Source organism: Rhamphochromis longiceps, linkage group LG8, assembly GCF_057381845.1.
Source record: "Rhamphochromis longiceps isolate RC_006_pf linkage group LG8, R_longiceps_female_GT1.1, whole genome shotgun sequence".
In the NCBI taxonomy this organism is placed as follows: domain Eukaryota; kingdom Metazoa; phylum Chordata; class Actinopteri; order Cichliformes; family Cichlidae; genus Rhamphochromis; species Rhamphochromis longiceps.
This window is the reverse complement of record NC_140564.1, coordinates 13,640,814-13,656,085: the sequence shown is the minus strand read 5'-3', so window position 1 is coordinate 13,656,085 and position 15,272 is coordinate 13,640,814. Positions and strand designations below refer to the sequence as shown.

Here is a 15,272-nt window from a genome sequence, read left to right as displayed (position 1 = left end):
CATGCTTGTTCAGTCTTTTTCTAATTGGATTACTAAATTGATGCAGGGCATGAGGGATACTATATTAACACACACCTGAATGCTCAAGACCAGCACCTGGCTGCTTCTGACCCTCTTAATTTCTATGGAAGCAGTGAGGTTGTATTAATTTTTTTCCTTCCAGTCCTTTTCACATGACTGTTAGTGTTGTTATTTTCTATAAACTGTTCAGCATAAACTGTTCAGACTACTTCCATCAGGCAGGAGGTTCTGCAGTATCCAGTCCCGAACCAGCAGACTGAGAGACAGCTTTTTCCATCAGGCCATCAGACTGCTGAACACTTCGTAGACACCTCACGGTCACTTACCAGAATTTCAACATTATGCACTCCATACTGTACATAAATGCCACTTGTTTTGCGCAATATCCAACTGCTGACCTCTGTATATCCTTTTTGCATCTGCTGCACCAGTGTACCTGCACATGCAATGTGACAATAAAAGTAGTACATGACCTTTCCTCAAATCTTAGTCTTTATAGAATTTGTCCCAAATTTAAAGTTGCCAAAGAGGAAAAAATAAGCACAAATGGCTATTATTACTCTACTCTTTTTAATTCTATTTTATTCCTTTAACCAATGGCAACGTGTGTGTAGACTGTGGGATTTATGTACCAAATATGGGTACACTCATTCATAGTGTTAATAAATATAGCTTTCTGCTCACTTCTTGCTCTGTCACAGTGCAGTGTTACAGTAGAAGTTAAAAAGTTGGGTCGGTAGCGCAAACATGCTATATTTGGCCTCTTTAAACTTGTTTACACTTTGAAATCATTTTCAATTTATCACAGTCTGATGCAGTTCTGAGTCACATGCAGAAGCAGGCTAAGAAATTAACTGTCAATTCACAAACACATGATCTGTCATCATAGGAGGAGGGCTCAAGTCTGAATCACGGTTAATCCATGATGCATTTCTGGCCTCCTGGCTCCAAACTGTCAGCAATGTCACTATTGTTTGAATATATCAGAAAGCTTTTATGCAACTCCTGTAGGCAGAATTGAAAAAAATGATCTCCTCACAAATGGACCGTGTTAGCATGAAAATGCCCTTTTTTATATGCGTAAAAGTTTTTAAAAAGTACATTTAAAGGAGCGGAAAGGAGAGAGTCAGAGGAAGGTGAAGAGAGGATCTGAAAAAGATCAAAGGGCAGGCTGGTTGTTTATGTATTTCCAACTGACATGCCCTTGAGGTGAGTGAATATTAGTGGTGTTAATCTTCTCTTGAGATACTGGAGGGCAGGAGGAGCAGGAGAAACTGAAGAGTGCAATGGAAATGTTGGAGGTAAAGGTATGTGTGTCAGGAAGAGGGGACACAGCGATGGAGGTTTATAAATACCCTCGCCCTGAGTCTGACTCTGCTTGTGCATGTGTGTGCGCGTGTCATCAGCACACACTGCATAAACTAAACACTGAGGTTATCGCCGCTAGCTTCCTGGTTACATGAACAGTAACCTTGTCTCTGAGTGTGCTTTCATTGTTTTTGCTGGAAAATCAGAGTACACCGACAAAGGTTGCTTCCGCTCTTTTCAAAAGCAAATGTATTTAATCTCAACAATGTCATTTTATTTTATTATTTCATCGAAAAGCATAAAAAAAACTTTGAGAACAAGTGAACTCCTATCATGATTCAGTCTGATAGTTTGTTGAGCAGATGGTAACAGTTTCCTGCTTCTGTAATGGAAAACAAGCACAAGTAAAAATGTAACTACATTTGCCTTTAATCTTAACTGCGAATGTTAGCATATCCTGGCAACTAGCTTCAGAGCCAGCTGAGGCATAAGGAGACTAAGGTGCCGCTTGGGGGCCTTATACCAGGAGGGGCCTCCAAGAGCACACGAGACAGGTGACAAATACATGTTTTGTGCTTGTGATATATCAGTAGTTATCATAGAAGAGAGAGCAAGTTATTTAGATAAATGCGTTAACAGACTTAGTCAGCCACTATAAAGGTTGTGCTACATGCATAAGTAACAAATGAACAAGCATGTACAACAAGCATATAACGGCCCTAAAATAAATACGGCCCTGTCCCAACTTCTTTGAGAACTGTTGCTGTCATTAAATTCTAAAATGTGCTAATATTTATCTTAAAATGACATATTTTCTCAGTTTAAAAATTGTAATGTTTGATGTCTTCTACTATGAATAAATGTGGTCTCTGTTTTGCCTTCAGAACAGCCTGAATTCTTTATGTCATAGATTCAACAAGGTGCTGAAAACATTGTTCAGAGGTTTTGGTCTGGTGATAGTACCACCATACAGTTCATGTTCCACTGCATCCCTAATCTGGTGGCTATGGAGGCCATTTGTGAGCTTACTGTCATGTTCAAGAGACCATTTGAAATGACTTGAGCTTTGTGACATCATGTGTTATCCTATTGGAAGCAGCCATGAGAAGATGGACACTCTGCGGTCATTAAGGGATGGAGTAGTCAGCAACAATACTCGGATAGGCTTTCATGTTTTAATGATGCGAAGATTAAGCACCATGGTATCACCCACACAATTTGCAGCCAGCAGAAGTTTGAACTGCTGAAATAAGGCAGGATGGATCCATCCTTTGATGTTGTTTCTAAAAAATTCTGACAGTACCATTCAAATGTTGCTGCAGAACGCAATTGCTTTGAAGATGAGGAGCAGGTCTGCAACCATTTGCGGTCTTCAAAGTGACTTTGGTGTCAAAATGGTGATAGAAAAGCAATAAGTCAGAGTCAGTCTGCTATGAGTTTCTGATTAAATGGGGTCAAGTGGGCGATTATGTCCAATTTATTTTTCTGAAAATGGTGCGATTAACTGTGATTAACTTAGATCAGAGAAAAATCACATTCAGTTACTTGCATTCAGAGTCCAGCAATAACTTCACAGATCTGAGGTTCCAACACAGCTAGTGTTGTAGTTGCTGCGGCACGGCAATTTAACTGCAGATGATATAGGAACTCAGCAACCTTGCTTTTATGTAGGAATAGAACAATAATATAACCAGATGGCAGCTAGAATTCAGCTGCAGTTTTGTAATCAGAGATTTGCAGATGTGGAAAAAAGTGAGGTAAGGTGGTGCAACTAAAAAAAAGAGTCTATCATTAAAGCACTGTGTTCTTAGTCTGATATGAAGGAATCTATTGGATGAGAATATCTCATTTTTTAACTGAAAACATTTTGTGCAAGTCTTGGTAACCAGGGATCAGTCCGCCAGGACCTCTGCTCCTGGCCGCCGCCCGGCTCACAATGCAGCCGACCCCTACGGTGCCTTCTGCGGGTGGTGGGCCTGCAGGAAGATGGGCCGATGTCCCTTTTTCGGGCTGTGCCCGGCAAGGCCCCATGGACTGAGGCCCAGCCACCAGACGCTCTGCAAACAGTCTTAGTTGATTAATGTGCCCATTTGTGATACTGAAAACTATTTTGACTCACAGGGAGGTAGTACACTTTAGCTTCAGACTACTTTCAACCTATCTTTTACAAATATAGGCTTCAGATTTTACCTGTTTTGATTTTGTATTTGAGGTCAATATAAAATTTAGACATTATACAGTAAGTTAAGAAACTGTATGTGCGCTATATTGCCAAAGTATTCACTTGTCTGCCTTAACACGCATATGAATTTGAGTGACATTCCATTCGTAATCCATAGGGTTTAATATGATGTATGCACACTCTTTGCAGCTACAACAGCTGCAACTCTTCTGGGAATGTTTCCAGCAAGGTTTAGCAGTGTGTTTATGGGAATTTTTGATCATTCATCCAGAAACACATTTGTACGATGAGAAACTGATGTCGGACGAGAAGGTCTGGCTTGCAGTCTCCGCTCTAATTCATCCCAAAGGTGTTCTGTCTTGGTATGCTGACCCGAGCCTAACTCGTCCAAAATGTCTTTCCTCCTGAAAACCCCACACCGTAATCCCTCCTCCACCATGTCTGCACTGCTCCTGAGTCCAGTAATGGCGTGCTTTACACCACTGCATCCAATACTTGGCATTGCACTTGGTGACGTAAGTTGCTCGGCCACAAAAACCTCTTCCATGAAGCTCTCAACAAACTGTTCTTGAGCTTGGCCACATGAAGTTTGGAGGACCTTGGCGACTGACTATGAAGAAAGTTGGTGACTTCTGCCCACTATACTCCTCAGCATTCGCTGACACTGCTCTGTGATTTTACATGGCCTGTCACTTTATGACTGAATTGCTGTCATTCCCATTTGCTTCCACTTTATTATAATACCAATAACGATTTACTGTGGAATATTTAGTAGCAAAGAAATGTCATGACTGAATATTATTAGCTGAAATCCTATCATGGTACCATGCTGGAACTCACTGACCTCCTGGGAGCGATCGATTACTTGTTCGTAGAAGCAGTCAGCATGCCTAGGTGATTGATTTTATACACCTGTGCCCATTCAAGTCATTGGAAGACCTGAATTCAATGATTTGCATGGAAGACTTTATATGATTATAAAGTGAATCATGGAATAAAAAGATGTAAAGTACTGTGCAACTTTTTAGTGTACATGCAAGTAAGCTAGCTACACATTTTATGTTGAAATAAAAATAATCATATCTGTATTACCTGCACGCCATATATCATAGAGCTCTGTCCTTAGCAATGACTAGGTCTGTGGGGTCAGATCTTCCTAAAATATTCCTGTACAGTGAGGTTTCTTTGAATCAAATCACACAAAGGCCTTACTGCAATAGCTCATGCTTGTCTGCATGACGTGGTACCATGGGGAAGTAAATCTCCTGTGAAGTCCAGTTTACGTCAATCACTTAGTAACATTTAGATGATTAATGTTACTTAAATGGGATCATGGTGGGGGGCCTCTCTTTAAGATTAAATCTGCTTTCCACGAAGTAAAGGGACCCTTCATCATCTGACAGCTCCTGTACTCTTAACTTGTACTGTAAAGGTTGCAATGTCAGTTGAAATAAGCATCATTTAGCATGTATTTGTGTCAGACTTACCCACAGCTTTGAGGGAGGTGTATTTGTTCAGTCCCACTGCGCTGTGGTTGCTGTGAGGCTGTGGAAGCCCTTGTCCAAATGGTCCATAAGCAGAGTTATTCAGCTGGTACTGTTCTGGTAAGAGATAGACAAAGAGTCAGTTGTAAGTACATGCATGCTTTACCTTTAAAAACAGTCTCACAACATATTCCTGTCTCGTTCGGACAACTGTAACTTCAGCTTTTTAGTGTTTTAAATTGATTGTAACTGTGGTGCAGTTACCAAATGCAGGCACTAAATACATTTACGAGTTATGGCTTTGGGCCATGTGACTTTTTTTTAACTGTGAAGTACAAATTTGCCGGGAGCAAGAATGGCCAACGCATCCTTACAACTTGAAGCACTGCCAGTGCAAAGTGCCTGTACTGTAGCACAGTACATGCGGCAACTTCTTTATTATTTCCCCACAGATTTGTTTAATAGTAATATAAAGTGAAATAATAAAGGTCTGCGTGTGTTGCCTGAAGGTTTTTACAGTTTCAGTTCAGATTATACTAATATTTCTAAACCAACATAATGAATTGTGGCTATAGGGACGCTCTGTGGTCTGCAGCAGTATATACCTTTGCCTCACCAGAGGCAATATTGCATAAAAGACACTGTACAGACCCACTGCATGTTCATCCAGTAAGCACTTCATTAAAGATGTTACACCATAAATGTACATTCAGAACACAGAAAGCTACATAATTGTGAAAAATGAAATAAAATCCATAAAATTTAATTTGTTGATTTGTGAATTTAAAACCTCATCAGATGCCAAAACAGCATTTTCAAGCTCTGGAAAGTTACTGTATTTTAAAATCTTTGATCATGAGAGTTGCAGGGTAGAAAGGAGAAATAGCTCTTTGTGTACACTGCAAAGGAATCTGTCTTTGGATGAACTCATTTGATTGACCAACGGAGGGCCTCGCTGGATGATACTGCAGCCTAAGGGTTATGACACACCCAGCCAAAGCAACAGGCCACAGCATGCTGCTGGGCTGTCATTAATCGCTGATGAATGTAACTTCATAATGGAGAGATTTCGCTCATTTAGAGGAGTTTATTATTGTTTTAGCCTCCAGCTTTTCTCACTTTTAACACATGCAATAGATTTCTATGGAACGCCAGGACTGCCATAATGAATTAATTAAATACGCCATTAAATAATTAATTAAATGTGGCAATAATTAATTAAAATTGGAATTAATTAATTAAATAAATAGTTATGACACATGTAATTAATTAATTATTGACACATTTAATTAATTATTTATGTATTTCACATTTTAATTAATTATTGACACATGTAATTAATTAATTATTGACACATTTAATTAATTATTTATGTATTTCACATTTTAATTAATTATTGACACATTTAATTAATTATTGACACATTTAATTAATTATTTAATGATATATTTATTTATTTCATTTTGGCAGTCCTGACGCCTGGCTCTCGTCATGAAATAATTTTATCTGTCAGCCTCACCCATCAAACTCAGGGGGCGGGGTTAACGCTGCCCATGCAGCTTCTCTAACATTTGATTGGTTGCCGTGCAAAGTAAGTCAAAACAGGTCGATCCTAGAAAATCGATTGCTTGTGTAGACTTGGGGCAGCCAGTTATCCCAGAATGCAGATCAAATCACAAGCAGCAATGGTGGTGGTGTAGTTTTAAAATACCCCGTTTTTCTGTCACCAGCTACACTTTTAACAGTGTTTTAGCCGCGAATGTCGCGCCGTATGTCTGGTCAGGTTGTCAACATAGAACATGTTTGCAAAAGTGCTCAGATGTTTTCAGAGATTTCACTAGCTCTGCTAACAGTTAGCATGCAGAGTGCACCGAGGGGGTTACGTTAACCGGTTTGTTTACATATTCCACTCTCCGTGTTCCACATGTTGCATTCGCAGATTCTCATTTTCACCGAACGATCGTCTCTTTCCGCCTGTTCTTGTGTCTCTGTGCTTCTGTAACATAAAGAACGAGCTGACATTTTTCTCACGAAACCAGCGATCAGCTCAACAGACCCTCAGTTTACCTGCATGCATCCTCCTCCTCATCTGTCAGCTGTTTAACACCTGCTGCTAATTCAAGAAACACGCCTAGTTACCTGGTGATAGTCACAGTTTAACTGGGCAGCCGGTGCTCGATATAACGCAATGTCAGCGCATTTTTCTGCACAAGATAAGTAAATATAGTGTTTTCCCCGAGCGCAGAGCTGCTGGAGCTCGTTTCCTTACAGAGCACTTTATAGGCGAACAGCTTTATCAGCGGCTGATGTCCAATCACCGGCACACAGCTTTCAAACCTCAGCTGAGTTTTAGCTCTCAGTGGTTAAACGCTGGACTTCATTCACTCAGGTTCTGTCTGTCGGGTCACGTTTACTTCGCTGTTTTATATACAACTGAGCAAATCGGTTTGGCTGAGGTTAAAGTTACGTTTCATAACTGCATAGTTTCACAGACGTTTAATGGTTCACTGGCACATGTGTTAGACTGAACTATCATCTAAATATCATCTGTTTTTTAATAGTTATTCAACTGTATTCTAAGCACCAGCTGTCTGTTAGAATGTGATTTTTTTTCTCTCTGTTGGCAGAGGTATAAAAATGCGCAGGAAAATCTGACGTGCATGGCAAACTTCACCGACGATATTTAGGGAGGAATAAACACACATCAAACATAAATGAACCATTTGTCTGTCTCCATAATTGAGAGAATTTTCTCTTCTTATGTCAACACTCTCTCTCTTTTTTTTTTCTTTTTTTTTGCTTTTTCGGTCATGTTATGTTTACCTGTCAAAGGCTTGTTACAAACTATGAAACACATTGTGCAGACTTCTGGATGTTAGAAGAAAACTAATACTGCTCATGAATGAGACTAAAGGCAGGAAGGTGTCCTTTAAAACTAAACATGTTAATAGGACCTCCCTGTTTATATCATAGTTTATGATATAGCACATGTATTTCAGTAATAGCCTGCTGAGGCCACTATACGTGCTGGCCTCATATCAAATGTGAAGGCAGACTGAGTCTATGTTTGACGTTTTTTATATCTAATCTTCCTTTTCAAACATTTAAACAGCAGCGAGTCTGCAGCTGAGGGAATACAAATTCAAATTGTCGGAACAGGTTTGCTCGTTTCTTGGATTCATTTGGTGATTTATTAAATGTATAACTGTTATTCTAATCTGCTGCTGAGTCTCTTACACTTTTCTTTATGCTGTATATTTTCACGTCTCTGGAATAGTTGGCAGTTAGATAGTCAGCTGGGAAACTTTGTGTTAACTCATGGAGCTGAGGATATCGTGGATATGCTGACCTCGCTGCGTGGTGTACAGAGCGAGGTCAGCATGATTAATATTCACAATAAAAATATTAGCCGAACATCATGAAGTCTGTATGTGTTTCATAGTGTCGAACAACCTTTGTACAGTTAAAGCCAGCAGTTACTACATGACGGAAACACCAACGTTATCTCTTTTATGTGTTTATACACAGGTCACGCTGATTACTGAACAAAAACCCAAAGATCAGATGTTAAACAGATTTATTTGCTCTCTCTCCTCCTTAAACATGTTTTTAATGTTAGTTATAATTCAGAATTGGCGACTGAAACACGTAGGACACATAAGAACATCAGGAAATAAAACATCGATAAATATAACCTCAGTAAAAGAAGTCAGCGGGGGTTACTACAGCTGTGTACCGGGGCCTGCGCTTTGTCGGTGGGATTGCTTGCGAGGCGAGCGGGTCTATCCCACGCTTTGCCGTGAGACTGGGCAGACATCTCCGAAATCATCGAAACACTTTTGCAAAGAGGCTGTATCTTGACAAACCGACCAGACACATGAAGATTAAACCACTACATTCTCGGCTAAAAAAATATTAAAACGGTATTTGGTAACACACAAACAGGGTTTTTCAAAGCTCAGGGGCCTGTTCTTCGTACCTCGCTAAGTAAGTTAGCTGGATTAGATTGTTGACGATTTCGCGTGATCTTGGATCGTTCGGTTCCCCGAAGCTCATCCGGGACTTGCTGTCATAGCAACAGAGCCGTAAGCGTAAACCTGCTCGGGAGCAGGTTTACTTTATGTAAACAGGATTAGATCGCGGCCACGCAGGTATGTCCGCTTCATTTATACGAAAGCAACAGCGATAAATAAATAACATCAATGTAACTGAAGATAATGCAGCACTTGATCCTTTTATTGATGTCACACAGATACATACAGGTCATTTCCTAAAAAAGGGAAATGAACTATTAACATTCTATTACATGTATGTGATTATTACAGATGTAATTCATATTTCAGAGTAGTAATTGTAAATTACTTCGTGTAATCAAGATGAGAGACCACGGCTATAAAAGCCAAGGTGGATTTGGGAAGCCTGTCGCAGCCATGTCCTGTCCGTTTACGCGAGCAACCCATTGCGGAAGGTGCAAGATTGATAAGGAGAGTCCTCAGAATTCAGCGTATATTGCGGGACAGACAGGATCCTTTAGCTCAGCGCGACAGTGTGCTCATTGAGAGATATCGATTTTCCCGTGAGGATATTATTTACTTAACCAACTTGTTGACGAGGGGGTGCAGGACCACCACCTGTCTTTTTTTGCTCTGCCCTTTTCTTGGTTGCTGTTATAAACAAACAAACAGATTATTTCAGGCTCTCTTTCCAAGAGACGAAAAGCAATATAAGTGATAAATATTACCATTCTATAGAATATTCTTATATTTCACTTTTACTTGTTCCCATGTTCTAGTGGGTCCTGTTGTGGCTCTAATGTGAAAGAGGATATAATATAACAATATAATATAATGTAATATAATATTGGATAATATAGTGTAATATAATAAATCTACCCTACCGCCTACTGGTGTTGGCCAGAGGGGCCGATGGCGCGATATGGCAGCCTCGCTTCTGTCAGTCTGCCCCAGGGCAGCTGTGGCTACAACCGTAGCTGCCTCCACCAGTGTGTGAATGTGAGAGTGACTGAATAGTGGCATTGTAAAGCGCTTTGGGTGCCTTGAAAAGCGCTATATAAATCCAATATATTATTATTATTATTATTAAATTACTTACGAGTTTAATTTGTCAGCAACTTTCTGCCAGCCCTCTCTCCTTGCTTTTGCAGCCTTTGCAGTGTTCCCTTGCGTTCTGATTAAACTCTGAAACTCCTGAAATCCCTCACTCAGGAGTTCTTGCTCTGCTGCCGAAAAATACCGAGCCGAGCGCACTCCTTCGACATTTTCGCCGACCAATCAGAGGGTTGCCGATCAATGTTTCTACTATCGATGCGTAGCCCCTTTTACGACACCCAGTGATCTCACATTACTGCGTCCAGCTGTACTAATCGTCAACGGAAGGTGTGTTCGGAGAACCGGATTAGCGAGCTCACGGTTAGCGCGATGGTTTGATCTTGGATGTAGTGAGCGACGTACGAAGAACGGGCCCCAGTTCTGTTAGCTTCCACATGCCGGTTGTTGTGTGCTAGAAACAATGGCCACCAGGCCAAAGCAATGGTTTTGACTCGATCAGCGTTAACCCCGCCCCCTGAGTTTGATGGGTGAGGCTGACAGATAAAATTATTTCATGATGAGAGCCAGGCGTCAGGACTGCCAAAATGAAATAAATAAATATATCATTAAATAATTAATTAAATGTGTCAATAATTAATGAAATGTGTCAATAATTAATTAAAATGTGAAATACATAAATAATTAATTAAATGTGTCAATAATTAATTAATTAAATGTGTCAATAATTAATTAAAATGTGAAATACATAAATAATTAATTAAATGTGTCAATAATTAATTAATTACATGTGTCATAACTATTTATTTAATTAATTAATTCCAATTTTAATTAATTATTGCCACATTTAATTAATTATTTAATGGTGTATTTAATTAATTCATTATGGCAGTCCTGGCGTTCCATAGATTTCCAAGTAATTGCTTTTTTCCTTGTTATAAAAAGCATTTTTCCTTATCCATTGTTGTATTTAATGTTAGATATCCATGCATCCATCCATCCACGCATCCATCCATCCATTTTTTTGGTTCTATGTTATGGGGCAACAGTCTAAGCAGCAATGTCCAGACCAGCATCTCCCTACGCCTCTTCCTCCACCATTTCCATGGTGTTCCTAAGCCAGCGGTCCCCAACCTTTTTTGCGCCACGGACCGGTTTATGTCCGACAATATTTTAAAGGACCGGCCTTTAAGGTGTCGCAGATAAATACAACAAAATACCAGTACCCTCCCAAAAAAAGATTTATTCATAACGCACAGGAAACCGAGTTAACGATTAAAAAATAACGATAAAAAGTGATTAAAAACCCTGAAAACCATAAAAGAGTGGTCTAATATTTATGCCACAAGCTTCTTTCTTTTTTTTTTTTTTTTTACCAAAAGCAGCTGGTCAAGGTGTAACTTCTTAAGGGACATTTAATCAAATGTTAGGGTATGTATATATTTGAGTCTGCGTGTATACTTTGGACCCAGAATCCAAAATAAATTTAAAACTTATTGAGCTTTATATTTAAGATGTACCAGCCTGGAAAAAGAACAGTTTAAAAAAATCACCAAAATGATAAGTGATTTATTCTCATGATGAGTGTATGTAAACTTCAGAGGAGAACTGTAAGTGCAGGATTAACATGAGTTTAAAAAACAAACAAAAAAATATGCCCTTTTACTTTGAGACTGGTAACTTTGGGTGAAACAGTTCCATCCCTGACAGGCAGTCGGTCCAAAGCTAAATGAACCGAGGTTAATGAACAATGGAACAAACTAGGAGTAAAAGAGTAAATCCCTGGCTATTAGCAATAATGAAGTCCACTGATGCAGCCAGTGCACTTGATGTGAGCCCCAGGGATGGATGGATACACACGAATGTTCACTCTGACACACACATACCTAAACATCCTTCATGAGGTCATCTGAAAGAGAAAGACAAAATTGGTGGAATATAGTGCTTGTATAGTGTCACAGTGTTGGAAGCAGAAAACATGTGAGAGAGGTACAGATGTGTACACTGTATACCTTTTAAATGTTATTCACTAGTGAGAGAGACAGAGAGTATTACAGAAAATGGTAGGATGTACTAGTCGAATAAATTAGAACATTTTTCAGAAACAGCGGGATGGAGAAATGTCAAGAGTTAGCCATTATGGTAACAACATTAACACAACTCTGAGACTACACACACACACACAAGTAAATAACCTAGTGGTACTGATGTTCCAGCATTTGCCAGATTAGTGGGGGGAAAAGTCCTTTTTATGCCATCATCGTCCTTATCATCATTATCAATACCTCCATCTTCCTGTCATGAAGCTATTGGACCAATAAATAACCAAGCGATCACAACACACTGGCTATTAATTCAACACTTGATTAACATTTGGTTGTAAAATGGTTTTGATCAGACAGCCACCCAACCTCCAACGGTGAGCCTATTTATAGGATCCACTAAATGTGTGCAATGCTAGCTTCCTTATTCCAAGTCACTGTGATGGACCTGTGATGTGTTGTACAGATGTGAGACTAGCCAATGATCATCCAGTGAACATTTATCCCAAAAGCAGAAGTATTTCCAGTAAAAGAATGCATCTGGCACGGATAAAATTGCCTTCTGTTGTGTGCTACATGTGAGAACAGGCAACTTTAGACAATGTCTCGACCTGATTCTCCAAACATTGTGCATAGTTCTTGTGTAGAAATGGCTTCTGTTTGCCATGATTTCCAGATATGCTTCCACAGGTTTTTTTTTTTTTTTTTTTTTTTTTTTTTTTTTAATGACATCAGAAACAGCAGTATGCGACATTACGTGATGGCAGAGCTTCAGTTCATCCTTTGTCATTTTTTTTTTTTTTTTTCTTTTATAAATAGGACAGGGGGAATGAATGAGAGAAAGAGGGGGAGAGGAAGAAGGAAAACCAAAGGGGAGAAGAGACGGTGAGAGGGGGGGGGAAGAGAGAGAAAAAAAAAAAAAAAGAACTCCTGGGTCACCTGTATGGAGAAAAAAACAAACAAACAAAAAAAACAAACAGAGGAGACAGCAAACAACAAAGAGCAACATAATAATAGAGAAAACAAAGCACCATCACAATAAACTAGCTAGTCATAGATATCAATATTTACTAAATAATAAACGATATTGTGCAGCACGCAAGATAGACAGCGCACAGTGTGCTTTGAGGCAGCAGCCAAGAAAGCTTTAGTCCGCGTCTGTGAATACCCATGTGTGCATACCTGTGTGGATCAGCATGCTTGCATTCCAAAGGTTTCTCCATGTAATGATCTGCTAGGGAGTGTGGGGGGGCCACAGCCCCGTCCTCCAGGGTGTGAAGCGGGTATGGAGGAGATCAAAACTCCAGACATCCAGAGGCCCCCAGAACACAAGAGACCATGGAAGACCAACAGAGGGGCAGCCGCGCCACTGTTCCAGTAAGAGCTGAGGAGAGTCCCAGATGAGGGCTCGCCCAGCAGCCGCGGAGCAGAAGTCAGGGGGAGTTGCAGTGACGCGCCCGTGAGCTCCGCCGGCCCCCAGCTGCGCCTGAGTGACCGAGCCCCAGGCCGAGAGGCCGGGGGCACCCCACCTCCAAAGGGGCCCGAGCGAGCCCCAGGCCCCAGGCCCCGACAAGCGGCCGCCAAGGAGTGAGCCGGTGTGTACCCGGACGCCCACCCCCAGACACAAAGAACCACCAACACACCGACACCTGAGGGAGTCCGCCACCGGCAGGGGAAGTGGTGGTGGGTGGAGATAGGCCTCCAAACCTTGGAGGGCCTGAGGTGTCCCCAGAGAGGTGGCGTCTGATACCCAACCTGACATATAGACACAGACATACAGGCACCCACAGACACAAACATCCATTCCCACCCTCATGCTCTCATATGCACTCACTCCACACTCAACCAACGTGGAGACAGACATAAAGAGACGCTGTACACACAATCACACTCCCCAAGCGTACTCTACAAACCGGGTCTAGGTACCCTTGCCCCTGGAGGGGGGAATTGCACCCAGACCCAGGTGGTGTTACCCTTTTCCCTGCGGTGGGGAGAGGCAGACCACCCCGACTCCGCAGCAGCAGGGAGGCCCCACACCCCAGACCGCAGTCGGACGGCCAACTCCTCCTACTAGCCCTCCTGCTCCAGCAGGCCGCAGAGAATGGGAGTGGGAGAAGACTCCAAACCTCCCTCCACCCGCTCATTGTAGTGTTGATGCATATGTGTTCTAAGGTGCAATTAAAACCCAGGAGGGCTTGGAGCTACCTGCCAAGGAGCAGCAGGTAAGCGCATAGTCCCTCCTGCTAGCCCTCAATGACTAAGTGTATTTAAAATTGAGAGGTGGGCAACGACGTCAGGGGTGAGGTATACACCCTGATGGTGATTTGGACTCCGTGATTGTGCCCACCCCCAAGATCCTATATGTATGTGTAATGAGAGTGTGAATAATGTGAATGTCTAAGTTGTGGGATAAAATTGAGGCAGAGGCAGCCAGAAGGGGACAGAGGGGGGGGGTAGCCTCCTCTGCACCCTGGTGACATACCCCCACTCCAAGGCCCTGCATGTGTGGGTGGTTGTGGAGGAGCGGGAAGAGGGAGGCAGCTGGAGATGGGGAGGGAAGGAAGGGAGGGGCAGGTAACCCCTCCCTGGGGCCAGCTCCCCCGCTGACCCCAGTAGGCACTCCCACCCTCTGCGACCCGCCAGGGAAGGGGGGCCCAGGCCCATCAGACCGGGGCCCAGTGCAGTAGCGCCCTCCGGCTCCACCGAGCCCTGGACAGTCCACCCAACCCCACCACAGAGAAAACTGCACCCACCCCACCATCCACACATCTTCCAGACTACATAAGACGGTAAACGCCCAGGCTGAGATCTTCCTCCACCTCTCCTGTATCTCCCCCTCCTGCAGAGAGTTCCTGAAGAGAAGAAAGCTCCTGCAAGATGTGACCATCCCCCCCACCAGTTGAAGAGCCCCCCAGGCGGCTCGACGCACCGGCGGCACCCTGCTCCAGGGCCGGGCCCCCATGCACCCACCCGCCCACAACCCCGGCAGCACACCAACCAGGACCCAAGCCCCCGAGGCCCGGCCCGGCCCGGGCCCCAGCCCAGAGACGGAGCGCCCCCAGAACCTCACGCCCATCCCGGACCCACCCAGGGGCAGCCAGGTTGCCAGGTCAGTAACCCACGTCCGTCAGCACAGACCCTCCCCTAGCCCCGCTGCACGCAGCCGCGA

At 42.4% G+C, this 15,272-nt stretch overlaps 1 protein-coding gene across 1 annotated transcript in view; it reads right to left on the bottom strand.

Moving 5' to 3' along the window:
- Nucleotides 1-15,272, bottom strand: part of shisa8b (shisa family member 8b) — a 48,458-nt gene that overhangs the window by 2,894 nt on the left and 30,292 nt on the right. Inside the window, exon 3 of the mRNA XM_085415852.1 lies at nt 4,999-5,112. Coding sequence (XP_085271978.1) covers nt 4,999-5,112 — 114 coding nt within the window. The remainder of the gene's footprint in view (nt 1-4,998; nt 5,113-15,272) is intronic.